Consider the following 27526-nt stretch of genomic DNA (forward strand, 5'->3'; position numbering starts at 1 on the left):
TCTCTTATGTTTCATATCAACTTTTCATTTTATTTCTATTCTATTTCTATTTTATTTTATAGTACTTGAACTATATCTACTCACCCATCTCTGGGAGGCTTTCTTCGTGATACAAGTACTACGAAGTCCTTTGGTTTACCCCCATTGATGTTAGGACAGATGACATGATATATCTGATCATCCTTACTCACATGGTCTTTGGCTTCACAGGCTCTGTGTGAATAGACCAATGAATAAAGGATACACTTTTCTTCCTGCTAGACCAGGGCATTTACCCACCTTATTTACTTGTATAATCTCATTATTGGTCTATATTCCCCTTCTTGGCTCCCCTGACCATTTCACCAGAGTCAGCATCACGGCTCAAAGGCTACTTTTAGAACAAATTGATCAGGAAGACTATCTCTGCAAGGGAGAGAATGTTGTCTCTCTGACTCCAACTTCACTGCCTTCCATGCTGCAAATAAAGGCATTAATCTCTTTTTCCAATTATTTTTCTCTAGGATAAAGTAATATTTTGGAGTCTAGTAAGTCATATGGATAGGTCCAGAAAGACACTTAGGTAGGGGAATGTGGTAGGTTGGATAAAGCTCTAAGTCTGGAGTTATGCAACTTGCTTTTGAATCTCAGATTGCCACTTATGGACAAATTACATTATGCAAGTTATTTCTTATTTCACCCATGAAATAGAAATAGAAATAACTATGAGATTATTGTGAGGATTAAATATGAACAACTCCATACTTACACTGCATCTACAAACATTGATGCTTTATACTAAAGATTTTTTCTCAGAGTATTAGCCATGAGCTTTTATCCTGGCATCTATGCAATTATGACATGTGACCCAAGAGAAGTTTCACTTTCATGTTATTAAATTGCCTATTACATAGTATTAATCACAGTAATTAATGATGAATCTCTTTCTTTTCCACCTTGCAAAGCAGGACTCCAATACAGGTCCTGTCACTGTTGCCGGTGAGATCTTAGCAGCATCAGAAACAGGAATACTATTGACCTTGAGTTGCTTGTAAAATCACAATAGAGGAGGACAAAACATGACAAATAAATGAGTCCTGGTTTGTTGTTTTGCATGTCTCAATACCACCTGATAAAATATGCGGTACAGAGCAAACTTTTAAAATGGATCTGAATTCATAAAACAATGAAGCATACGGTGGGCAATGGAGACTCACTGCACATAGAGATTGTCTTTTACCAAGATTGATTAAGAAAAAAAGTATTTGAATTTGTTCTTACATGTAATGTGGGTCCCACAAAGGTCGCTTTGTATAGTCTGACAAGAGATGATAAGCCAAATGTGCTGGACTTTTCACTTGCTTTTCAACCCAAACAGATAAAACGTCTTTCTCTTCCAGAGTGTATATTTTTATCTAAAAGATAGTAACAAGAAAAATAGAATCACAAGATAAAAAATTCATACACACACACACACACACACACACACACACACACACACACACACACACACACACACCACAGAGTCATGGACTGCTCTAGCTAAGGCATCATATTACCAGGATAAAAATGAAACCAAACAATGGCAATTTAAGTTCCAATACTTGGGTGTCTAGAAGTCTAACTGGTATTGATTGGTACTCTCAGTCTTTGAAAGAATATGTGGGTTATCTGAATATTGTGCAACAGATTTACCCATGAAAATAGGAGTATCCGCCTTTCTCTCTTGATTTCATTCTGATGCTTTCCTACCTTTTCCCCAGAAAGAACCGAGAGTGTCACCAAGGCTGATAGGCAGACCCACATTTCCTTTTCCTCAGGAGACTTTGGATCAAAAGCTATGGCTTTTACCGTATGAATTCAAATGGGCTAAAGAGGCCCAGGAAACAAACCAACCACCACCACAACCAACTCAGCCACCCAGCAGGGCCTTAGAAGCATCCTATTTGATTTCTGAAGTACAAGACCTCATCATTCTTCATTCTGTGGGGCCAGTCCCTGAGTTGCTAATGCATACAATATTCCCTAGACAAGCAGAGACAGGTCCTGGAAAGCCATTGACATATACTTAAACATTTATGCCTTCCTTGTTATTGTGAGCTTTCCTGTGGCTGTGTTTTTGACAACAATAAGAATGTCTGTTCGAGGCACATTTCTATTCTTCCCAATTTTTCCATCTCTTTTGAGGTGCTTTAAAGTTAGTGTCAAAATTTGCCATCTTATAATCGTTCCCATGGAAACAAGCTGCAAGATGATAAACAAACATGAGGCTAGGACTTCACTGTGGGAATCAAACAGATGGAAAATTCAAGATGTGAAGGAGAAACCTTTATTTAAGCATATATATATATATATATATATTCTTTATTCTTAATAAGAGAATAAAGAAATGAGATGAACTTACAGCAAAATAAGAAGCAAATAAATGATTATTTGCTCATATGAAATACCCCTTCTCGAGATTCTTAAATCTAGCTTGTGAGGGAAGACATGACCTAAGCTGTAAGTAATTATCAAACACAAAGAACGCCATGGATGGTCTCTAGTTCACTGATGAGCTCCCTCATTTGACTCAGCCTGACACATCTCCTTATGCCCCCCACACCAAGGGGAAGAAGAGGTTCACATAGGCAAATCCAAAACTAAGTGCCCTTCTCAAAGCTTAGTGGCCCTGGTATATGGCAGGAACTGAGGACATGGGACCCTGCTCATATTCTGGCCTTGGGGCAGCCATGTTCTACCTTGGTGGAAATAGAGAGGAGGGAGATATATTAGACAGAGCACTTGTAAAGAGTTGACTTGCCCAAGTAATCATTGTTGGTTTTTTTTTATAATATTAAGCAATTTATTATTTGGGCTTTGTTTCTGGATATGACTTCCCAAAGAAGTAACATTTTAATCTATTGTACAAGCTCACTAAATATATTCTTTTGCACATGAGCATATGCTTTCCCATTCATGCTGCTTATGAACGCTAGATACCAACAGTGATGTAAGAAACAGATTTTATGTAATGAGATTGTTAACATTTTATGAAAGATAAAAATGAACTAATCGTTTCATTTTAGTAAATCTATATTGCTGTATCATTGAGCCCGGCAAAGATGGAAACTGTGGATCTAAAAGAGGTAAGGAAGACTGAAAGGTTTTGGTAATAAATGGTAAAGAAATAACAAAAGCAAGCCATCGAGACTGGAAATAATCGAAGGAGATCAAAGACAGAATTGAAAAGAATCAAATAAGTAGACTCTAAGTAAATTGTAGATTTCAGGGTAAGGTGACTAGATGAACTCTCATCAAACCTGAACCACTGAGGTGCAGTTTTAATTATGATGGGTTATAGAAGTGTTAACCAAGACTGTCCCAGAAGATGAAGAGGGATCGTTATCCTATGTTATGGTATACTGCTCCATTGATGAAAAACAATCCATACTGAAATGTGAACCATGCCCAAGAGCCAGCATTACTGAGCAATTTCTGAGAGACAGACACTCCTATGAGACAATAGAGTGAGAGCAAAAAAGTCCTTCACAGAGCAGAGTATGGTTACTGCGTGAGCATCAGTTTCTGATGCTCTGAAATCAATTAAAATTGAAATGGAAATTGCATCCATTTAAAAAAATTGGATAACAAGCAAAACATTGTAAAAGCTGCTAGAAGAGATACAAAAAAATCGGACAAAACTTTCTTAAGGCATTTGTGATCTAGTCTAGAAGACTATAGAAAATGTTAAGTTGCTAAGGCTTACGTATCAGTTTACAGTAACTAGAAAAATGTTAAAAATGTAAGGCAGGATTGACAAATTAATTTTAAAGTAGTCACGATGAAAGGAGCTGATGGAGGGAGAAATTCATGAAGTCCAGAACGTCCTTATGGAGAAGTGTTTGTCTTGGCTCTTGAAGATCCTCTGCTTTGGATAGATACACATGTAGAAGAGGGAGGAAGTAATGGAATGTGAGAATCTCACATCCAAATATGTAACCGTATTTGGATGACCCAATCAGCATGTAGAAACAGAGTTGTAAAGATGGGTGCTGCTGAGAAATCATTTCCCTCAAAGGTTTTCACCTTCATGAAAGCAGCAATTGGATCAGCAGAACCACAGCCACCACACCTTCACTTACAGTGGGGCAGCTCATCCTACCTTTTCCAAAGCCGAGGAAATCTCCCAACCGCTTTTGGCCGCCAGCGTCTTAAGGGCTTCTACATTGGCATTGCTCAGGGATGCCTAAGATACAAATATTTTAATAGCTGTGGGTTCAATACCTAGATGTAAGAGAAAACATCTTTTGCCTAGAAATGGGCACCATTCAAGAAGGTATATGTTGAACCAAAGTAATACTGTTTAGCTTAGAACTAAACTTTAACAGACAAAATTTCTGTCTTAAACTCTTTAGAATTCTGAACATTAGAATACTTAGAAAATGCTTAGAAAATTAGTGTTATTTGACTTGCTATATTGATCATAAACATTAATATTACTTAATGTTTATGATTTATAACCAATGTGTAATAGTAACTTTCTGCTATTCTCTGCATTTTACCTTCCAGAACATTCAATTGATGACTAGATCCAAGATCACAGGCATGTCATTCAACACAAATCATGGTAAGACATCAGATTACAGATCCCAGCTGGTGGTATGTGAGTTTGTCACTTGGGAGCATCCATAGATGCCAACCAAGACTAGAAGCAAGCGGTTGGTCATCAGTTATATTGGTTTTGTTTCAGATCTGAAATGATGCATTGATCTAATTGGCCTTTACATCTAAATTGTGTTGGTGGGATCTGAATCTGTGAAACAAGGAGACTTCCACTTTTGTGACTTTATATGAAGAACATTAAATCATGAAACTCTTACCTGCTTACTTTTATCCCAGTGTATGGAGAACGAAACCTCTTCTTTGTGGGAAATAACATATTTCCTGTAACAAGTTATGTGACACTTAGCACACAACAGCAACTGTGGTACTACCTTAAGCTGAAATTAGCTGTTTTAAATGGCTGCTTGTAAAAAAGCCAAGCAAGAGCATGGGGTCCTCAGTTCAAGCCTCAGTACTGGCTCAAAAATAAATAAATAAAAGATAGAGGGTTATGTGGAAAACGAACTTTACAACTTTGGGGGGGGGACGGGGAGGATTGGGTGGAGGGGGGGATGGGAAGGGATGGGAAGGGGAAACAAAGGAGGAGGCTGCAATGCTTGATAAGAAATGTACTTATTATCTTGCCCATGTAATTGTAACCCCTCTGTACAAAATTTTCACAATAAAAAATAAATAAAAATTTAAAAAAGATAGATGGATGGATGGATAGATAGATAGATAGATGATAGAATAGAATAGAAACAAGAAAAAGAAAACTCCTCTTACTTGTTGATAACCAGGAAGAATCATTCCCACAAGTCAGTCATTAGCTTTGAGAAACACCAAACCTTCTTTTGCTTTATGTGGTAACGGAGACCCAAAGAGAGTCTTTCTCTTTTTGAAAAAAAAAAAAATCAGATAAAAAAGGATTCCCTGGTTCCTTGTGGCTTGTGTCTCTTACCTTCCCAGGCGAATTCTCTTCCGTGCAATAGCTCCCTGATAACGTCGAAAATCATCCTTTAAAAAGTAAAAAATAAAATGATCAATATCTACTATTTTAGTGCTACAGTCCTTAGCCCCTCTTTTTCTAAGACATTTGAAAGGATTAAGTGGTGTGTTGAGTCACTAGGACTCACACTCAAGTACTTCCATGTTTAATCCACAAAGGGTGGTTATATGAATAAATGTGCTACCTTTGCAGCAATTATTTTAGTTTCCATGACCAGAATTATTCATAAATCTTATGATAAAGTGAATGTTGACAAGAACTACCTCCTGCATAAGAAAACACAGTTCCAATGGAATGGCACAGCATACAGAATGGTTGTAAGAAAGTGATAAAGAAAACTCAGAGAGTGATTAGGGAAGAAAAAAAATAATAGAAAAAGAAAAAGTCCATTTTACTTTGTTAGACAAAAAAAAAATCAAAGGGAAAAGCCATAGAGGTAGTGATGGAGGGTAAAAGTTTTATGATTTTAGTTTTATGATAAAATCATAACATTGATTACAAAAGCAGAAATCATCCCCAAAGCTATTGGAATATTTGCCTCTTTGAAAAAATGTGCCAGTATTTTTCATGTTTACTAAAAGTAAGTTATATGAAACAAAAACAAACAGAACAGCAGGAATCACCTTGTTTAATGAATTCAAGTTTTACCTATCCAGGTTAGATGGGGTCTGATGATTGAAGTTTATGAGGTAATAACTGACCTTTGAAATGGGTTTGATTCTGGGAAAGGTGATGAGCTCTTCCTGATCATCAACAGCATTATAAATAAGAAAAGCGCTGTTGATGTGACGGCCTCGGCCCTCAGACCATTCCCGACAGTCAAAGGCCTCCACACGCACACCAACTTCGACACTGCAAGGGACGATGCAGGGCATGGGCACAGAGGACAGCGGCATGACCGGCCTCCACTGACCACCACCACCACCACCACCACCTCTAAGCCACAGGATGACGTTCTGGGGTCTTTTGCTTTGTGTTTAGCAATTTTTCACAATTAAAACCCATTTTTCGGCTGTGGAATTGGTTTGTGATAGCCCTTGAAAAAATTTCCACTTTATTTTTCCACTTGCAAATAGGAAAAGTGTCCAACTAGTAACAGGGTCTCTTGAGATCTTGTGTGTGTGTGTGTGTGTGTGTGTGTGTGTGTGTGTGTGTGTGTGTGTGTGTGTGTGTGTGTGTACAGTGTATATATAGTAGGTATATACACTAATATAATGCATATATAGTGTACATGTACATATATAGTATGTATATATAAATATATAGTACATGTATTATATATATAACCAAAGTATGTTCCTAGGAAAGGAGGCTAAACTGTGCCAAAGTCACTTTTTTCCCCTAAAAAACAACACTTCCATCACCTAAAAGACTCAAACTCTAAAATTAGATAGGAAATTTAGATTTCTATTTTTTTACACTTAGAAAAAATGCTAACTGGGCCGGGTGCCGGTGGCTCACGCCTGTTATCCTAGCTACTCAGGAGTCTGAGATCTTAGGATCACGGTTCAAAGCCAGCCCAGGTAGGAAAGTCCATGAGACTCTTATCCCCAATAAAAACCACAAGAAAACCGAAGTGGCGCTGTGGCTCAAGCGGTAGAGCGCTCACCATGAGCTGAAGAGCTGAGGGACAGCACCCAGGCCCAGAGTTCAAGCCCCACAACCGACCAAAAAAGAAAAAAAGAAAAAATGCTAACTGAAATCTTTCCAGAATGTATCCAGAATAATAGAATAACTAGGAATGGTTTGAATTCATAATGATAAAAATGGGTTCTTGATGAATTGGTCGAATGTATGGTCACTTTGGGGACTGAAAGAAAGAATAAACAATTATGGCAGGATGTTAGGTACTAAGCAGAACCAGCCTCACCCCCATGGCACTCACTTACAGGACAACACTACAACCATTACTTTTGACTCAGTGTGAGGTGAACCCCACGCTGGATAGTGGCTTCAAATATGCTGCCATGCATTGCGTGAAATTGGAAAAAAAATAAAGGAACTTGATTTTTTGAAGTATTCCTTACCTTCATTCATCTTCAGATTGAAATAAAAATAAAAACAAATATGTGCGAGTTTGAGTTGATCCATAGAGTATACTTCACCTTGTCTGAAATGTATTGTTGACAATAGCACTGAAGACAAGCCTGTCCCCAATTGTAGATGGACCCCGGAACTTGAACATATCCACTGACTTCAAAAAGAGATGTGCTGGACATAGACGGCTGAGGAGACAAAGGGAAGGAGAGAGAAGAAAATGACCATTCTCCAAAATGTTGGCAACAGCTGTTGACCCATTGAACAAAGCAACAGACAAGTCCTCAACCTGTTTTTCCAAATAATCAACTCTTGACTCAGTGGGTTGTGGGCTTTCAGAGTGGTTTGTACGCAATCTTGAAAGTACCATGTCCCCAAGCAGTGGAGACTCTACTAAGATGCTGGCACTTTTGCCCAAGGCTCTTCCCTATGGAAGTCTTTCCAAAATAAACCTGGGCCTTTTGATGTCATTTGCAGATCATATCCATCCCCACATCACACAATGACAGTCCCAGGAAGTTGTAACTTGTGTTCGGGAGTGGAACACAGGGGAAGGCAGTGGGGAGCTGGTGCTGTTCATACCGCTTCCTTAGCTTCACAGTTAATTGACTCAGTCACAAAAGGCAAAGTTTTTTCCCCCACAGAAAATAGGCTACCTGTGTTGTTGCACAATGGTTGAAAGTCATATTTTAACACTTTCTGTGTGTATAGAATTTCGAAATAGTTATAGAGAATACTTAATTTCAAAAGACACTTCTGTAATTCTCTCCATGTTAGAATCCTACTGTGGCCATTCATTAACGAGGTGTGCTAACACTAAGTGAAGAGATTCCATCACTGTTAATTATAGTGTTAAGCATTTACAGTGGAATATGTTCAAGTTCAAATGCTACATTGTCACTAACAATGACAATCTCATTTTAAAAACAAGCTCTTTTATTTGTATGTAATTTATAGAGAGGATAAGTACAGGTTTCTAATTATAGTCCTAACTATAGACACATTAGTAGTAAAGCTCTTTTAGTGTGAGGAAAAGAAAAACCTTAATTTTCAATGATTACAAAATTGTCACAAAACTCTTCATATGCATTTTCATAGAATAGTGTTCCTAAATGCTACTCAGTTACCTTATGAAATAGCCTTTTTAAAATGGAGGAGAGTTTGAAAATAGTCTCCTAAGTACTCTTTCGTTTCCTACTTTTCAGCTGATAATTTGGCCGTAATGATTTTAACCAACATTTCAAAGATTTAGATAAACAATTTCCTCTTAAAAGATTTATAATCAGCCAGCTGTTGGTGGCTCATGCCTATAATCCAAGTAAGTCAGGAAGCTAAGACCTGAGAAAGGAGGTTTGGGGCCAGTTTGGGCAGCTCTATCTCCAATTAACCAGCAAAAAGCCAGAAGTGGAGGCATTGCTCAAGTGGTAGAAGACCAGCAGTGGGATGAGTCCAAGGTCCTGAATTCAAGCCTCAGTACTGGTACAAACATATGAATGAAATAAAATCAAATAAGGTTTGTAAATAAACTGAGAGTCTAATTTTTAAGTGAAAAGGCCATCATCCATTTCTGTTCTGCAGCTGCTTTCTTGTAAGCTTACCTCAATGAGTTGCAAGAGCAGCATTCATAATTCAGAATAAAGAATTGTCATTCGGTTACATTTTTGAGCTGAGACTTTAAATATTATTCACATTCATACACAAGGAAAGATTAATTGGAAGGTCAGCAGGTAAATGATTTATATTTTTCGCCCTTGGATTAAAGGCCATATTTTGCTCAGTTCTTTCATTGCCTCTTTAACTAGCTCGATAACTAGATCTTTACTAATGTTCTCTCCATTGGTCCCCAAAATAAATGCCCAAAGCCAAAGTCAAGAACCTTGCAGAAATAGTAGCCACTGTCTCCATCCAAGCCATAATCTGGCCACCAAAGGTGTTTCCATGATGGTTAGCATGGGGTGGGAGGACAAGTTCAATGCTCTGAACAGAAGTGCCCCTGGTAGCAACAGCTCCCTCTTCTTCACCACACACGGCACCTGCAAAGTGTAAAACAGCAGTGCTAGTGGAAACAACCAGGCCCGTGTGACTGCTTGTCCTTCCCAACAGCCAGCTCAACTTTAGGACTTTTAGACAAATGGAAATGTCCCCAAATTCTTTTAAGTGAAGATATATAAAGGTTCTACAGAGTGACTTTCATCAGAAAGGAGGATATTTATGGTGAGTTGGGTCAAGAAAACAAATGAGAATGGGAGTTTTAGAAGATGTATCCCAAAGTGAATCTACCAGAAGTTGGTTAAAGTAATAGGTCCATTTAAGCTGGGGTTGTTAGGAGGGGGAAGAGAAGGACAGAAATTTGGAGGTGATGGATACTTCACATATCCATCGTGATATGATTTTACAGGTATATACTTAGGTCAAGTTGCAAGCTTTAAAGATTTATCATGTGTCAACTATATACCTCAATAACCTCATTAAAGACAAAAAATTTGAAGCTATGAAGGACTACATACAGATCCTGAGAATCTGAAGCACCATAAACTTTAAAGTGGGGACATGACTTTTTGAGCAAATTGTTTGATGATGAATGTAGCCACAGCAGAAAACACACAAGCCACTAGTATGTCTCAATGTCCTTCTGCTTTTGAATCATATCTGCCTCATTTACTGACAAATTGGTTTTCACTCTCAACAATGGAGAAATCATATGCTCTAGCTGCATAGCAGAAAAAATGTATTCAATTATGCTTCCAGAAGCACTCAGCAAGTCACTTGCTGGGCATCAACCTCACATGCGATTGTTGAGACAGGTCACAGGGACCATCCTGACTGGACTGTTCAAGACAGAGCTGGTGTGGGCAGTGTTAACAACATGCCCAGCTGTTAACAGAGATTGAGCAGATTCACGGAGGTGGCCAACAAGGGTGGTAGCAGAAATCTTAAACTCCACTTTGTAATGGAGAGTTTAGATTCATCATCAAGTGATAATCTATTTCTTTTATTTTTAATCTCCTCCTTCCATAGATAACTTCGTCCTTTGCTTAAGATATATCAGTGACTTTCATTGCTTTAGTATGAAACTTCAGATCTTTCCCACAACTTAAAAGACCTTTGTCTTGGTGTGAATTATATCTCCCTCTTGAGTCACAGCTGGAAAGATGGCCACCAACCTTCCCCACTGTTTTCTCCCCCATCTCCTATCCTATCACTTTGTTCCGGCCTCACGACTCTTTGACCATTAGCTCCACAGAAAATTGTCTTTAGTGGCAAGGAAGATGAATATGTCCACTCTGTCTGAAACAACATCCTTGGCCATCACTATCATCTTCCCCCACTTCACTCCTGTTCTATCTTGGCTCATGTCATGATCACTTCCTTTGGGAAGCCTTCTCTTACTGCCATAGCTAAGTCTCACTGCTTTCATCTGCTTCTCTACATCAGTTTGTGTGATCTTTCCTTATCATACCCACCAGATCATAAACCCTGATGGGCAGAAACTTTTTTATACTAATTTCTAACAGAAGAGCTCAACAAATATCTGTTTTGAATGAAAACTTGGCTGATACACTTCCTATCATAATCCTCACTCTCAATAACATATTTTTAGGAAATGCAATGGTTGTAGTGTCGTTATAGTGTCTCACACACTGTCTGCAGTTTGTGACAGCTTCCAAGGCTCCAGCCTACTGATTAACCAATACAGTCAGACACAGTCAGTGTTTTCCAACTCAGTGGGTGTGAAGAGCATCTCATGTTGGTTATAATTCGCATGTCTCTGATTACTAATGAGGTCTGGCATCTTTTCATATGTATATTAAACATTCTTGATATTTCTTAATGAAATGTCTGTCATTTGCTTCAAATTCTGTTTCATACTGCTGACACTTCAGTTGGATGAGTGATAGATGTCCACTCAATTCACTGTGTCCCGTAACCTCTCACACATAGTTCCCATTTCTTTGTGTATTTGGCTGAATTCTAGTAATTCTTTCAGATCTAATTTTACTGTCTTTTCTGATGTTAAATCCATTCACTGAGTTTAAATTTTAATTGTTATGAAGTTTTGTAGAAATTCTCTAATTCTTTGTCAAACCTTCTAGACCAGTGTTTAGTGCCTGAATCTCACTTCTAATACATTTTTATTTCTTATCTGTTTATCTGTAGCACTGATGATTGAACCTGGGGTTTCTGACATGATAGGTAAGCACTTTACCACTAAGCTATACCCCGAACCCCTTTTGTTAAATTATAGTACATTTATACTACATATTCTCCACATGAGCAAGTCAGTGTCTGCAGTCTTTGCAAGCTTCCTTCAGACTTCATGAATCTGGGTCACGTTTAGACCTCAACGTCTTACTGACTTTGTTCTGTTGTGATTGTTGTCCAGGTGCTCCTGTTGCTTGGGTTTTATCTGTGGATATCCTTTAAAGCTGGCTTTGATATCATTTCTTCACATTTCTTCACTAGTGCAGATTGCCCGTGATCCTATAACACAGTATACTTTACATGGAAGTTTGTATTTCCATCCAAACAGGTCACAGAATTTTGATGGCAAATCAGCATAAGAATACACTTGGGATTACATGCTCAGAGGGGAGGCACTGTTTCCCCATTCGACCTAGTGAGGCTGAAACAGGAAAGCTACCAACCAGAGCTTTTAGAAGGGTGGGGATTTTCTTGCAGACACACTGAAGGTACCACCTTTGGGAGAGGTTGTAGCTCATGATTTCTTTTTTTTTAACTTTAATTTTTATATTGTAAAGATACTGTACAGAGGAGTTACAGTTACATGAGTAAGGTAATGAGTCCATTTCTTATCAAGCATTGTTATCTCCTCTTTTGTTTTTCTCCTACCATCCCTTTCCTCCCCACCTCCTCAACTCCTCCCTCCCCAGGAGAGTTGTAAAGTTCGTTTTCAACATTAGTGTCTTGTACATCTCCTTACAATGGGTCATCCTGTATCCTTATTTCAGCATTTTGTTATTTCCCTTCCCCTCCCCAAATTAAAAAATGTATATACAAGATGCAGGGCACTGGAATCAAATACAGTGACAACAGGGGTTGTACCATGGGGGAAGAACACAAAGAAACAAAAAAAAATCACATAGTACATTGTAAGTACATCAAAAAGAACAACAAGAAAGATAAAAATCTCTGTGTCCCTATCTTGGCGTTCATTTCACTTAGCATCATCTTATATGGTCATATGTACATAGCTTTTTTTTCTTTTTTTTATTGTGAACATACTGTACAGAGGGGTTACAATTACATGGGCAAGATAATGATGTACATAGCTTTGACCTCTTCTGCTTGTCCTAGACATATGCTACTTATTGCAGATAAGGGAAACCATGGACTTATGTCTCTTTGGGTCTGGCTTACTTCACTTAATATAATTTGTTCCAAGTCTTTCCATTTCCTAACAAATGGGGTGGTGTCATTCTTTCTGATGGAGGCATAGAATTCATATATATCACATTTTCTTGATCCATTCATCTACTGAGGGGCATCTGGGTTGGTTCCGTATCTTAACTATGGTGAATAATGCTGCAATAAACATAGCTGTGTTGGTAGCTTTAGTATGGCTTTGTTTGTGATTGTTTGGGTAAATGCCCAAAAGTGGGATTGCTGGGTCATAGGAGAGCTTAACTGCAAACGGATCAAAGACCTCGAAGTCAAAGCAGACACCCTGAAAACATTACAGGAAGGAAACTAGGGCTCCTTGGCACAGGCCAAAATTTTCTTAATAAAGACCCAGAAACACAACAAATAAAAGAAAGGTTGGACAAATGGGATTTCAAAAAACTACAGAGCTCCTGCGTGGCAAAGGACATAGCTAGCAAGATCAATAAAAAGCCAATGGATTGGGCTGGGAAGGTGGCTTAGTGGTAGAGCGCTTGCCTTGCATGCATGAAGCCCTGGGTTCGATTCCTCAGCACCACATAAGCAAAAAGAAAAAAGCCAGAAGTGGTGCTGTGGCTCAAGTGGTAGAGTGCTAGCCTTGAGCTGAAGAGTTGAGGGACAGCGCCCAGGCCCAGAGTTCAGGCCCCACGACCGGACCCCCCCCCAAAAAAAAAGCCCATGGATTGGGATATCTTCACTAGCCATACAATGGACAAGGGTCTCATATCTAAAATATACTTGGAACTCAAAAAATTAAATCACACAACAACAAATCCTCAAAGAAACAACCGCCCGATTAATAAGTAGGCTAAAGACTTAAAGAGAGACTTCTCTGAAGAGGAAATAAGAATGGCCAATAGACATAAAAGAAATGCAAATCAAAACAACATTGAAATTCCTCCTCAACCCAGTTAGAATGGCTATAATCAAGAACTCTAATAACAACAGATGCTGGAGGGGATGTGGCTAAAAGGGAACCCTATTGCATTGTTGGTGGGGACGTAAACTTGCTCAGCCACTTTGGAATTCAGTATGGAGGCTCCTCAAAAGCTCATGATTTCTTGATCCAATCTTCCTCCTCGTTGGGCCCATGGCTTACTTCAGGAGCTCTGGCTTTGGGCATCTACAGGTGCTTCAAAGGGAATATCAGCTTAGTGTATCCTTACGCTGGTGCATTTGGGGTCTGTAGCCATTTTTCTAATTCTGAGTTTTTCCCTACTTCTATGGGTACTGATATGACCTTGCAAAGATGTTTGTAAATAGTCACTCAGAATTTACATGATTTTTTTTCAGACATCAGGTCCACAGCATTGCAGTAATCAAAATTGGATTGTAGAATATTTTATTTATTTTTTTAGTTAGTTGTTATTTTTATTTTTTTTGGTTGTGGGGCTTGAACTCTGGGTCTGGGTGCTGTCCCTCAGCTCTTCAGCTCAAGACTAGTGCTCTACTACTTGAGCCACAGCGCCACTTCTGGTTAATTGGAGATGAGAGTCTCATGGACTTTCCTTGCCCCAGTTGGCTTTAAACCATGATCCTCAGACCTCAGCCTCTGGAGTAGCTAGGATTACAGGCATGAGCCAATGGCACCCAGCTTCTAAAGCATTTATTAATATACATGTGAAATCTTAACTTCTTCTTTTTTATTTTTGTCAGTCGTGGGCCCTGAACTCTGAGTCTGGGCACTGTCCCTCAGCTCTTCAGCTCAAGGCTAGTGCTCTACCACTTGAGCCACAGTGCCATTTCCGGTTTTTTCTGCTTATGTGGCGCTGAGGAATCAAACCCAGGGCTTCATGCAAGGCAAGCACTCTACCACTGAGCCACCTTCCCAGCCCCCTTAATTTCTTTTAAATTCTATATTGTACTGTTGGATCTTAACTCCTGAGCTTAAATGATCTCCTTAGCTCAGTCTCCTGAGTTGCTGGGACTATAGGTGCTCACTACTATGCCCATTTCTCGGTTTTTAAAATATGATTTAGATGATGGTCTAAGCTAGTACTCACTGAGATATTTTTCCAGCCTAATATTGATGAACAAAATGGTACTTTATTTGACCAAAATAAAGTAATATAAGCTACCTATAAAATATATTGCTGAATGATAACTGCCTGAGTGCATGACTGCCTGACTAGTCTGTGCTGGGGTGTGTGTGTGTGTGTGTGTGTGTGTGTGTGTGTGTGTGTGTGTGTGTGTGTGTGTGTGTGTGTGTGTGTGTGTGTGTGTGTGTATGTGAAGAAACTGTTGTGGGTATGGAGTAATTGGGAGATACATATGATAGAAAGACTTAGTTTTTAATTGTATGCTTTGTATAATTTTGAACTTTTCATATGCATTCTATTTAAAAATAATTGTAAAATAATTATAAACTAAAACTTAATGGAAAGCCTTAAAATAGGAGAAATACTTAAAGACTCAAACTCAAAGCAGTTTCTTCTTTTCCAATTAATTAAAGGAAAAGTCACTCACTATGAAGAAATGTACAACATCCATAGGAACTAATGCTAGTGTCTCCTAGGTCAGGTACTGTGCATATAAACATCAATGATGATACACACACAGAAATACAGAGGGTAAGCGTTCTTTGTGCAAAAGCATTCCCATTTGCAGATCACGGATGACCAAGGCAGATCTTTCCCCACTTCAGATATCAATTCAGGTTCATAGCTCTGGCTTTGGGTTAAGCCTGGTAAACATACCTTATCCTTTCTACAGCCTAGAGTAGTTAAGTTCAATTCTTGTACTTTGGATGTTTTGAAAGTACTGTGTAATCATCCTGCTTGGGCAATTTTACATTTGTCCAGCATTTTTCCATCAGGAACTTTTGAGTTGAATTGAGGTATTTGTAGCTCTTATTTTCCTTCTTATCCAGAAAGGGCAAATCAGGATAATGCCCTGATTTCTTTCTGAAAACTTGTAAGTAAAAGTGCCTCATATTTTAAGTTTTTCCCCAGTGTGTTAAGTTTCCAAACACATCCTCCAAAATTTCTCCTTAATCTCATCTTTTCCTCTCTTCCTTTGGAAGCATATGGCCTGATTCACCTTTCCCACTATTGCAGCAATATACATTTCCTTCATAGGACACCCTGAAGAAGATTCTAATCTTTCATATCTGGTGTTACAATCTTTGGTTCTCTGAAAAAATGTTCTTTTATAATAATAATAATAATAATAATAATAATTTTGTCCAATCAAAATCAGAATCCATCAGACCCAGTAAACAGGGAGGAGACAAGACACACTCTGTTGCCTGTTTAAGTGTTATGGTCAGGACCCACAGTCTTTAAAATCAATTGCCTTTGAAGTTTTGTAGTCACATTGGTAACATGGACGTTACTAACATTTTCAAAAAAGAAATTTTGACTTAGGCCAATAGTTGTTTTGCTCAAAGGAATACAGAGTAACCCATTTGAGGCTAGATTACGTGAAATTAAAAGTGGCATTTAAAACAATCTATAATTCTAAATCGAACCAGACATATAGACCTATTCTGGGCAACCTCAAAAAAACCAAAACTAATGTCAATTTTATCTCTTCATTTGAGTGATTGTAGTATATGCCTGTTATCAATTAATTTAGCACAGCTCTAGTGCTTAAAAACTACTTGTGGTATGGTGAAGATAAATTGCTGCTGACTTATTGGCACCCATTGTACCAGGTTAGAAGTAGCTAATGCAGCCATCCAAGTAGCAAGATCCATATGGTCCTTGCTAATGTAAGTGAGCTTGAGCCACCAGACCTAGTGTTTCTTCCCAGGTAAATTAACTGGGTGGAGAGGTCAGAGCAGCAGAAGTCACCAAAAATGCTTGCTAGGGCAAATCACAATGTTTTGATATTGGAAGTACAGATTTGATGTAGATTACCTTTCTCTTATACCCAACATTTCCCTTAGTAATGATTTTTACCAATCATCTCTTTGATATTGGAAGTACAGATTTGATGTAGATTACCTTTCTCTTATACCCAACATTTCCCTTAGTAATGATTTTTACCAATCATCTCCATCGCTGGGGACCATGACCAAATTTTTCTATGCTCCATGAACTTGAGGGCTTTAGCTATTCTTCAGGTTCCTTCAAAGTAGCCTTTAATGATCACCTTCAATTCCTTCTTGAAATAACAGTTTTGTGTATGCTCAGCACTGTTCTCACCAATCTTTCTACATTAACTTATTTCATCTTGATATGAACCTGTTAGATTTATATAGGTTTTTATCATTTCCATTTCATGACTTAATTTTTAACCTTTGCCTCCATGAGCTCAGAGAAACAAAAGTCATGTTTATAGACAGCAAGTACTGGGGTAAACAAAGAAAATGAGCAACTCCATGCTGGTCGGCCATCTCTGACTGAAGGAGGAAAGTAGATGAGCCACTCATTAGGCACAGTTTTAGTGATCTGATATTTGCAGTCAATAATCTAGTGCCAAAAGCCACGGTTCCTGGAGTGTGAAGCTTAGGGGTGAAGAGACTCACTGAAGATCTCTGTTTCCCCATGGGGCTGAATCTAGAGTCCAGGCAGGAAGCAGGTGCCACCTCCGATAGCTTGAGAAGAAACACGCTGACAGAACTCAGTGAGCGACCACTCCTGTTGGGTACCTCTTGCTGGTTTGAATGAGGCTTTAAATCCAATTCAATACCCCAGTTTCCCTCAAGAACAGAGACAGAAATGGTCCAAGTGCTCTATGAGCAGTGATAATCACCATACCGCTCCCCGTTTACATTTATGGCACAGGACTCAGGCTGGGAAACTGGTGGCTGCATTTGCTCTATGTACGACTGTGTCACACTCTCAAGGTAGGGCTAAGAGGGTTGAGTCTGGCTATGACTATGGCATAGTGTTTACAATGAGCTGTTCTTGGTCCCTTTATTCCATCCCTCTATAGTTCATGCAGGGTCACCCAGATGTCCCCTCCCCATGCCTCAGGCAATGCATTTACGCTTCCCCTATCCCCACTCCAGCCAGAGTCACCAATGGCTTCCCTGTTCCCAACCCTGGAGACAGGTCATCAAATAGTGTGATTTAACTGAGGACAGAAGGGTATTTTTTAAGACACAAAGGTGAAGAAAGTTAGGCCAATGTAGCCAGGATACCGACACATACTAATAACCATGTTAAATGCTTGAGTTTTCCTGAGATAGCCTTAGCTATCTACTTATTAAACAAAGAAAGAATTAAGCCAGGAATAAGGAGTTTGTCATTTTATTTCTTTCCTGGGTTTTTAGCATGGAGAAGATAACAGAGTATATTTGGAGTTGGTCACTTTCTTTTTGGTTTGTTTCTTATTAATGGTTTGTCTGGTCTGCCGTAGGGATGTTTCTATGGTTCAGTTGTTTCATTATATCTTGCCACAGAAACCATCTTTACAAAAGGAGACTCTCTTTTCTTAGCATCATAATTTCATGATGAAGTTTTAACTTCCTTGAACATACCTTGGTAATGGATATTGCCCTGTGAGAGGCAAGTAAATAATAACAGCGTTCAGGTGTTGGGGACAGGTTTGACATGAATTATGTCTTTCTCTCAAAACCAACCATGTCCTTCAATAATGATCTTATCACACATGCTGTCCTATTTTGGAAAATAATACCCCCAGGCTTTGAGAGCTCCTTTAGCTTCAGTACCCCTAGTTTCTCAAATCAGTGGCCTTTCAGCAGTTCTCTTTCATCTAGAGACCTTCTGTAAGGCTGACTCAAGCTGACAGAATAAGCCTCCATACTTCTGCCATTCCAGGTTCTGCCTTCCTCTCCCTTTGCATATTTGCATATTTGCTTTCTCTTCTTCGATGCCCTCCATTGGCGCCAAAGCGATGTGGACCTTCTGTAGGTGTCTTCCCTGCCTGCAGTTGCAGTTTCTTCTGGTGCTAATATGCAGAATTCATGAGATCTCATGGATGAAGGTGTGCTTAGTGAATGGAGACAAGCTGTGTCTATGTACGGCATGACCATCATCCTTTCACCCTTCCATCCTTACTGAACATTGACTGATAACATCTAACTGCCTAGTCCTTTATTTCCAATCTCTCTTCTGGTGAGGTGTGTGGAGGTGAGTGGGCCTTCAACTCAAGAGGTCTCAGGTATCGCCAATTAAATTATGAGCCGTTAGGGCCCCCCGCCTTCGGCTCCCAGGTTTGTTGGAAAAGATACATACCATCATCAGCACTGAACTGCAAAGGGAAAATAGATATCCTGTAAGAAAGGAACTTTACATGGCGAGGACATAATCTACGTAAGTAGATTTACTGACCTTCAAACTTGCTACTTTCCTTCATTAAGTTGTTAAAGGTGTCTTCATGCTGCAATCGAACTTTCCGTCTCTCTGAAGCCAGATTGTGTTCTTCCCGATCTTGCTCACTTAGAAGTATGACTGGTTTCAAATGGATCTAGAGAAAGGAAAACATTTATCTTTCATCACCTTGTTATGTTACAAATGCACATCATAAATTCTGCAAAAAACAAATGATGTGCTATATGAGTCTGTAACTCAAGTAAATAGTATTTATGGGTATTTTCATTAAGTGAATTCTGGCTATTTTTTTCTTAGTTTAAAATTTTAAAAGCCAGCATAGGCTTAATTATTTCTTCTTATAATAAGGTATGTGCTTTGGAAATAATTTTTGTTGATTTTATAATTTGTCAACAGAACTACAAAACTTGAGTTTTTATAAACTATGAAACTGATGAATGAGGAGAGGGATTCTTATTAAGGAATTTTGTTTCTAGCTTCTGAAAAACTAAGACTTCAAAGAGATGGAATACAGATGTTCTAGAGAAAACTGCTTTGTACCAAGAGTTTTCCAAATTTGGACATTTCATCACAGAAAAACATCTAACAAGCAAACTGAGAAATCAATACATCAGAGTGAAGCTTTGATTGACCTCTAGAAACCTAGGAATATGATGACACAGTACCAAGGGCTGAAGTTCTTCCCCAGACACCCATGTGCTCATCAAGTGTATGAAAGGGCAGGTTGCCTGCTGGCTTATGTCCAGAACACCTCAAGTCTAATCTGACCCTTGGCCCAGGTAAAGATGAAATAAACCAGTGATTCATAATATGAAGCTTGAAGTCCAGAGTTCTCCTGAACTGCTTTGCCTTCTTTGGTGACAATGCAGATGACGATCTACTCTGGGTCAGCTGTTTATGTAATCTCATCTTAGTTCTGTGACCAGCAGAATATAAAAGCTGCTTAGGGAACATACTTTTTATACCCCTGAAATCAAGATACGTTGCATATATTTTGTTGATACTTAATTCACAGACTAAAAACACTACGTGTGACTGAAAAGGATCCTGAGAGCAGATGACACCTGGAAGTTGAGCCTCTCTGAAGGGCTATGCCTTTTTATCCTATCCTATCTCCTCCAACTTCAGTAAGCTTGACATGCAGAGTCCAGTGTGCTCTGTCAGGTCTGCCCCGGGGGAGGGGAGTCCCCATCTCCCCCCTCCTCTTCCTGAAAGACAGCATGTAGTCTTACTGGAAATCACTTGTCCAAAACTTTTACAGTAACCATCCATACCTGTTAATCACCTGTCAATCACCTGACTGTGAGTCAGCAAAAAGACCCCAGGATCTGAGGTCACTTCTGCATCCCCTGCGGCCACACCTCCTCATGGCCTTTCCCTATATAATCCTCTCCACCATCAGTGGAGCTACAGTTCACTACACCCTACATCCTACACCCTACTTCCGAGTGCAAGCTGGCAGTTTGGTATCCCCAATAAACTCTCTTTTGCCTGAACTGCGTGGTGGTCTCCTTTCAGAAGCCCTTACGCTGTGTGGCCTTGCAATGATCTCCCAGTGTAGCTGTTGCACTAAGTCTCTTTAGGCATTGCCCATTTTGCCCTGGGATTTGGACACAATGCAGGCAGTCCTCTTGGTTCAACCCAAATCACAGCCTTTTCATGTCACTCTAAATGATGTGGTACTTCTGAGCCAGACGGTTCCTAACTGGAAAATGAGTTCGTCTAGGAAAAGGAGCTTTAAGATTCAGGTTATCTGAAATGGCCACTTACAGCTACCAAAAGGTAGCTGATTTCCCAGCAAAGCTCTCAGGGCCATTTCTTCAGTCTCGGGAGGAGCGTAACTGAGATGTCACTACTGTATGCTTATTCCACATGTTCTCAAATTCAGAATGAGAAGTCTCAGCTGGAGGGGAAAACAATGGCTATTTGTCCTCCATGAAAGGAAGGGGTTGTCCTTGTATACTCGCGTATGCATGTCTAGAATGTGTCTATGTGTCCTGGATGTTTATGTATACTGCTCTCAGATATGGGAACTCTGCATTCTCTCTCATATTCTCTCATTCTGGAGTTGAGATTATAGCAGAACAGATAGGTTGGAGAGGCATATCTATTTTGAGTAGCATATGTTAGTTGTACAAAGAGGTTTCATTGTGATATTTCCATACATGCACACAATATATCCTGATTGGATTCACTTTCCCTCATTCCTCCTCCTTCGTAAAACAACTTCGACAGGTTTTATTGTTCTGTTCCGACATGTGTTCCTACATGACTATGAAGTACTTAAATCAAATCTACCTTCCTTCTCCCTCTCCATTCTTCCTCCTCTTTCCCACTGTTATCCAATATGTACCCAACAGAACATATTTTATATTCCTGCCATCCTTTTAAGCATATATTAATTGTACAAAGGTGATATTTCACACATGTACATATTATACTTGTCACCTTAATGCCCTCTACTGTTTTCTTTCCCTGTCCTTCTGTCCTATTATTCAACAGTTCTCAGTGATTTCCTTATGCCACCTTCATTCACAAATGCAGGGTATTTAGATGTTATTTGCCCTCCATGACTGAATGCTTTAGATTTTCATGAGCATAGGATCTCTGGGATGCTTTGACAAAATATAGACTTCAAGTTCTTTGGCACACTAGCAGTTATAATTCTACAGGCCCAAGTTCTGTCCCAGAAAGCTGCATTTTAGATAATATAATTAACTGATATGAGCTTCCATTTTGAAAAGCATCAGTCTTGGGCAATACAAGTTTGCTTTATGGCATCTTTAATTTGGGACATAGAGTGGGAGAAGGATTCCAGGGTATAAAATCCTGCCTGACCTAAGTGTAAAGCTGTTGGTAAGTGTGGTTCTGTTGGGAACAGGGCAAGCGTTGCTATGTCCTAGGAATAAGTTAGATTTGGTCTAAGGAGGAATAGTCTCAAGGGTAGACTGAGCATCTATCACTTCCAAGTGGGGCTAAAAGAAATTGATGGGCTCACTCCTGGAGTGAATCTTAGAATTCATCAAATTGAATTGTTATAGTTTAAGATGCTTAGCCTATGGTCTTCCATGTATGGGATCCCAATCACAAAACCTCTAACACTACAGAGAACTGGTAGAGATGCAATCTTAGGCAGCCTAAGATGAGCAGATGCAGCCTATTACCAAGCAAGTGGTCAGGCACTATATCAGGTCAAGGGTTTTATTTAATAGTACTTTACCCCAGATGCCTTGGAGCTTTGTGTGTGAGTGCGCGTGCGTGTGTGCGTGTGTGTGTGTGTGTGTGTGTGTGTGTGTGTGTGTGTGTGTATTTGGTACTAGGATTTGAACTTTGTACCTGGGCACTGTCCCTTAGCTTGTTATTCAACGCTGATGCTCTACCACTTAAGGTACCGCTTGCCTTCTAGCTTTTCGTTGGTTAATTGGATAAGAGCCTCACAGAGTTTGTTGTCTGAGCTGGCTTTCAGCCTTGAGCTTCACCTCTCAGCTTCCTGAATGGCAAGGATTAAAGGAGTAAACCAGTAGTTCTTGGCATCAAGCTTATTTCTAAACTTCAATAACTCAGCAACTTTGCTGTTTTTCCTTCAGGGATAAAAAAAATGACTGCATCATAATACATAACTGCTTGCTAAATTTCTCAGCTCAATGTACCTCAATTCAAGTTTGAATTATATAATCACAAAAGCACTAAAGCAGTAAGCTCTATTTTTGAGACACTGCTATGACCTTCAGATCATGTAAAACACAAAAGAGTTTCCTTTTCCATACATTGTGTACATATTCTGTTCTTGAAAGTCCTCTTCTCAAAGGACCTTACTACTCAATCCTATGATGTTGGAATGATAGCTGTATAGAAAGTGTTTGTGAATAGCAAATCTTGAGAAAGTGAATCTCATGATAAGAACTATTTCTAATGTCACTGTGATTATGTACTTTTCTTACAAGAGGTATTTCTTCACATAGAAAACTTACCTTTTCTTCTCCAACTGGTTTGGCTACAAATGTCGAGAAAGCCACACTAATAACTTTCTCAATGCCAGTGAGTATGTCCTGTACTATGACCCTGATACTGATCTGAAAGACAAGAAAAACAAACAAACTGTCCATCATCCAGATAGCACATTCGATTGCAGCATCTAGAATTCAGTTATGCATTTCCCGGATCTTGTCTTTCAAGTTTTAAAATGAGATCAGCATTTTAAATGATTTTAAAACAATACTGCTCTTCCAATGATGTTCTATAGAACTGGACAAATAACTTTTCCGAACCATAACCATGTTTAACCTTTTGTCTCTGCATTTTAGAACTAACATTGCATAGGCAGAATTATCTCGTGTCATGTCAGCTTAGTTTCCTTTTTTTTTTTTTTTTTTTTTTGGGAAAGTAAGAAGGCAGCTGAAATACTGCAATGAGAAATGGGAAAAGCCCTAAGCTGGTCCTCAGGTTTGAATTATGGGTAAACTCAGGAGCTTATCTTTAGAGTATGTCTAATTAGTAGTTTCTGCATGTCTCAGGCAGATAAGGCATTGTATCTTTCTGGAACAACAGGCAACCTCAGGAATCTTAGTTCAGCACCGTGTAATCAATGGGAAAGAATATCAATTTCTACTTCTTCACCAGGTACAGCATGTATGAAAAATCTATGAGTCACTTTAAGTCATTTATCTTGAAAATGCAAATTCGCTCTTGCATGGTAGATTCTAACTAGATGTTGATTGACCAAACTTCAGCTAATTATTTCAAGCCCTCCACCAAATCTTACCCATATAGTTTCCACCTTCAGAAAAATTGACAAGTGAAATATAAAATATCTAACAACAGTTAGTTATGTAGCAACAGTTCCAAAGAGTTTTTTTTTTAAGTTTTGAATATTGTCTCCTGTTGGAACAGTTGACAGTTATTTGTGGTATGCAAATGTCTCTGAGACATATACATGGGCGGGGGGTGGGGGGGAGTAAATTCACTGTGTTATGAAAGAGTAAGAAAGATTAGAATTACATTCCATGAAAACAACTGGAAAACCACAAGGTAAGAAGCCACTATTTTCACATATAGGAAACAGTGGCCCAGGCCTGTGATACTGGGGACCAGGAAACCATACGAGAAGAATATCACAGGTCCCAGATTACCAGCATGAAGGAAACTCCTATAGGATGCTGGTCAGGGAAAGAAAACCTTATTTACTGAGTGGCAGAGCCAGAAATCAGGATCTAAGCAGATGAACCCAAGGTACAGGCTACTGGAGAGAAGAGATAGAGATAGAATTCCAGAAATATGCTTTTGGATCTCTTTGAGTCTTCATGTAGACACCAGTTTTAACATGCACAGGGTGAAAGGTCACAAAGCCAGACCACAAGAGATCCACCCCTTGCCATTATTTTATTAATATCAACTAGTTGTAAAAAAAAAAAAAAGGGGAGGTCATTTTGACATGCTTACAACATCTTTTAATGAACAGCTACCGGAAAGCTGTGATGTGAACAATTTCAAAACTGGCCATCTTCTGAGCTCTCTCTCACCAGACCCCATGGAACACACAACACATCATAGAATCCACAGAAGACTCCAACTGAGAAGGAAGACTAAAACATCCCCAACTTAGAAGAGGGACTGACTGCCTTTCATAAAGCAATTAATCGTGGGGTAAATTTCAATAGGTGGCAGAGGGAGGGAGATATAGAAGCAGAGTTTGAACAATAACTAGAACAGTCAGAGAAAGAAAATTCCTATTTTGCCTAGAACCAAGAGAGTACAGTACCCCTCTCCCACGTTTGCTTCCCGTGCATCCCTCTATATAAGAGTAGTGTACTGTATTCATTGAATTTGAGTATCAGACTTAAATGAGAATACCCATGAGTCTGATTACAGACTTACAGGTCTTATGAAATTTAGAAGCCTGTTACTTGCAAATACTCTTCTAGGACTTCTTCTTTGCCCACTGTTGTAAGTACGGACTGGCAGGAAGAAGGAAGAAAGGCTGCCTCTTACCTCCATGCTTGTGCTGAATGCTCTAGTCACTTTTGCTTTGATGGTTATAACTTGTCCAACCCTTGTAAAACAAAAGCCAAAAAAAGACCTCAATAACCCTAACACTTTTAATTCTAGATTTAAAGATTTGCTTAAAGACATGCACCGTAAACAGTTCCACTTTAGCATGGGGTATGAAGTTTCTATATGGAAAACTCAGTATAATGATACCAACACATAGAACTTAAAGATAGGCGCTAATCATTATACACCACCCTTGGGATGTCCATTGACTCCATTTAGAAAAAAAAGGGCCTTTGCAACGATAGCATACAGAGACACCAAAGTCTGCAACAGATAATTCTACTTAAAGTTTTCCCCAAAGTTCTGAGTTCAGGGCCCTAGTCACTTCTGATCTCTTCACCTTATAAAGAACCAAGAGCTAGCACTCTTGAATTTTCTCCTTTAACGTCAAAGCTGAGCTTCTTTCTCACTGTGTTCTTTGTTCTTCTGTTTCCATCTCTTATAGTCCCCATCTCCTTCTTTACAAAGGCTCCATCCATTCCCACCACCCATGCCCTGTCTCTCTCCACTACCAGCCCTGCTTTGTCAGTTCTTTTCTCATTTGACTATAAATCTCTACCCTTGCCTGGCTCTTTCAGTCTATGAAAATGGTTAGGGCTTCTCCTTTAAAGCAAACAAACAAACAAACAAACAAACAATACTTTCCCTCAAACCCATTCTGTTTTAAGATTTTTTTTCTCTTTTTTTATATGTAGACTTTCTAAATGAATCAGTATTTTTCTAACTTATACATTTGACAACCATGCACTGAGCTCCACCTAGCCCTGCCAATGAGCTAAGTATAAGTTTCAGTGAGGAACAAGACAAGGTAGCTGACTCCAAGCCTTTGGGATACCAATGTGAAAACGAGAGTTGCCTGACTTGATTGTTGTAGCTGGGAGATGAGTCCCTGGGACACACCATACCATTCTCTCTTCTTTTATATATACTTGAAATTTTATTTATATTGAATTTTTCTTCACTATGAGTAGTAAAGCACATAAGCGTTCTCACGCTGAAAATGTTTTTCACAAGTTACTATCTCCGCTCAGATGCATTTGTGTTTATCCATCAACCTAATGATGGAATTCACCATTGCAGAGATACTTTTCATTAAAAAGCTTTCTAGGTCTCAAATCACAATGTACTTAAGCAAAGAGTTTCTTCTCAACAAAACTGTTAAAACTATGACTTTACACTTATAATATTGACTAAAAGTAGGCTCTTTAATTATTTTTCTGACAAATTTGGATTGGGTCAAATGTCACACACTTTATATCAAACAAGATCACTGACTCCCAATGATTAAGGTGTCACAAAATCGACATTGCAAATGAGTGGACAAAAACCATGAGAAAGGAGTGATAGAATAAAACCACTTACCTAGCTGTTTCCTCAAACTGAATGTCATCCACAGAGGCAGTGACACAGGAAACTCCAGCATGCTTTTCAGCTTCAAAATTGGTTTAAAAATACATATTATATATTGTATATATGATAAATTATATATTATATATACTGTGCTCATAGTTAACCTTGAAAGTTTTATTTTAGCATAAAGAAAACAGAATAATGTTCAAGTAGATTTGTTTTAGTTACCCATCCTCTCATTCATTATAGCACTGCTGTACTTGCTTTCTCTGGATGATCTACATCTATATGAGTTCCTTTGCTCTATTTCTGTTTCTTATAGCATGGTAATTAGTTGCTTTAAGTAAATTTTAATTTACACAATATTTTATTGGAATTTTAATATCAATATTCAGAAAATCTGAATAACCATTTTAACAAGTTGGTACAGACTTTAAATATTCTTTTTATGTTTGTTTTCTTTCTTTCTTTTTTTTTTTTTTGGTCCAGTCGTGGTGCCTGAACTCTGGGTCTGGGCGCTGTCCCTCAGCTCTTCAGCTCAAGGCTAGCGCTTGAGCTACGGCGCCACTTCCGGCTTTTTTCTTTTTGCTTATGTGGTGCTGAGGAATCGAACCCAGGGCCTCATGCATGCAAGGCAAGCGCTATACCACTGAGCCACCTTCCCAGGCTGACACCATAAATATTCTGTCAAGTATTATCCTCCTAATGTTTTATAAATAAAGTGCCAAAGCCTCATCCACTGTCTCATATCACTAGTACCTGAATATGTGTAAATCACTTAGCCATTGTAAGCACTGAGCAGTATGGGAGACCTTAAGATTGCCTGCCAAATCAGAAAACAGTTCTCTGGGTATCAGAGAAAGACAAATTGGCA

General features: G+C 39.0%; 1 protein-coding gene across 1 annotated transcript in view; it reads right to left on the reverse strand.

The window, feature by feature from the left end:
• The window catches only part of LOC138807215 (acetyl-coenzyme A thioesterase-like), a 38792-nt gene that overhangs the window by 2281 nt on the left and 8985 nt on the right, over nucleotides 1–27526 (reverse strand). The window contains exons 2-13 of the mRNA XM_069992811.1: nucleotides 26665–26734; nucleotides 25240–25300; nucleotides 23223–23324; nucleotides 19252–19387; nucleotides 9486–9642; nucleotides 7678–7797; nucleotides 6274–6424; nucleotides 5525–5580; nucleotides 4842–4905; nucleotides 4124–4207; nucleotides 1261–1394; nucleotides 85–213 (exon numbers count right to left, since the gene is read on the reverse strand). Of these exons, the coding sequence (XP_069848912.1) occupies nucleotides 85–213; nucleotides 1261–1394; nucleotides 4124–4207; nucleotides 4842–4905; nucleotides 5525–5580; nucleotides 6274–6424; nucleotides 7678–7797; nucleotides 9486–9642; nucleotides 19252–19387; nucleotides 23223–23324; nucleotides 25240–25300; nucleotides 26665–26734 (1264 nt within the window). The remainder of the gene's footprint in view (nucleotides 1–84; nucleotides 214–1260; nucleotides 1395–4123; nucleotides 4208–4841; nucleotides 4906–5524; nucleotides 5581–6273; nucleotides 6425–7677; nucleotides 7798–9485; nucleotides 9643–19251; nucleotides 19388–23222; nucleotides 23325–25239; nucleotides 25301–26664; nucleotides 26735–27526) is intronic.

The sequence above is a fragment of the Dipodomys merriami genome, unplaced genomic scaffold (genome assembly GCF_024711535.1).
Source record: "Dipodomys merriami isolate MVZ:Mamm:240054 unplaced genomic scaffold, mDipMer1.0.p SCAF_416, whole genome shotgun sequence".
NCBI lineage: Eukaryota > Metazoa > Chordata > Mammalia > Rodentia > Heteromyidae > Dipodomys > Dipodomys merriami.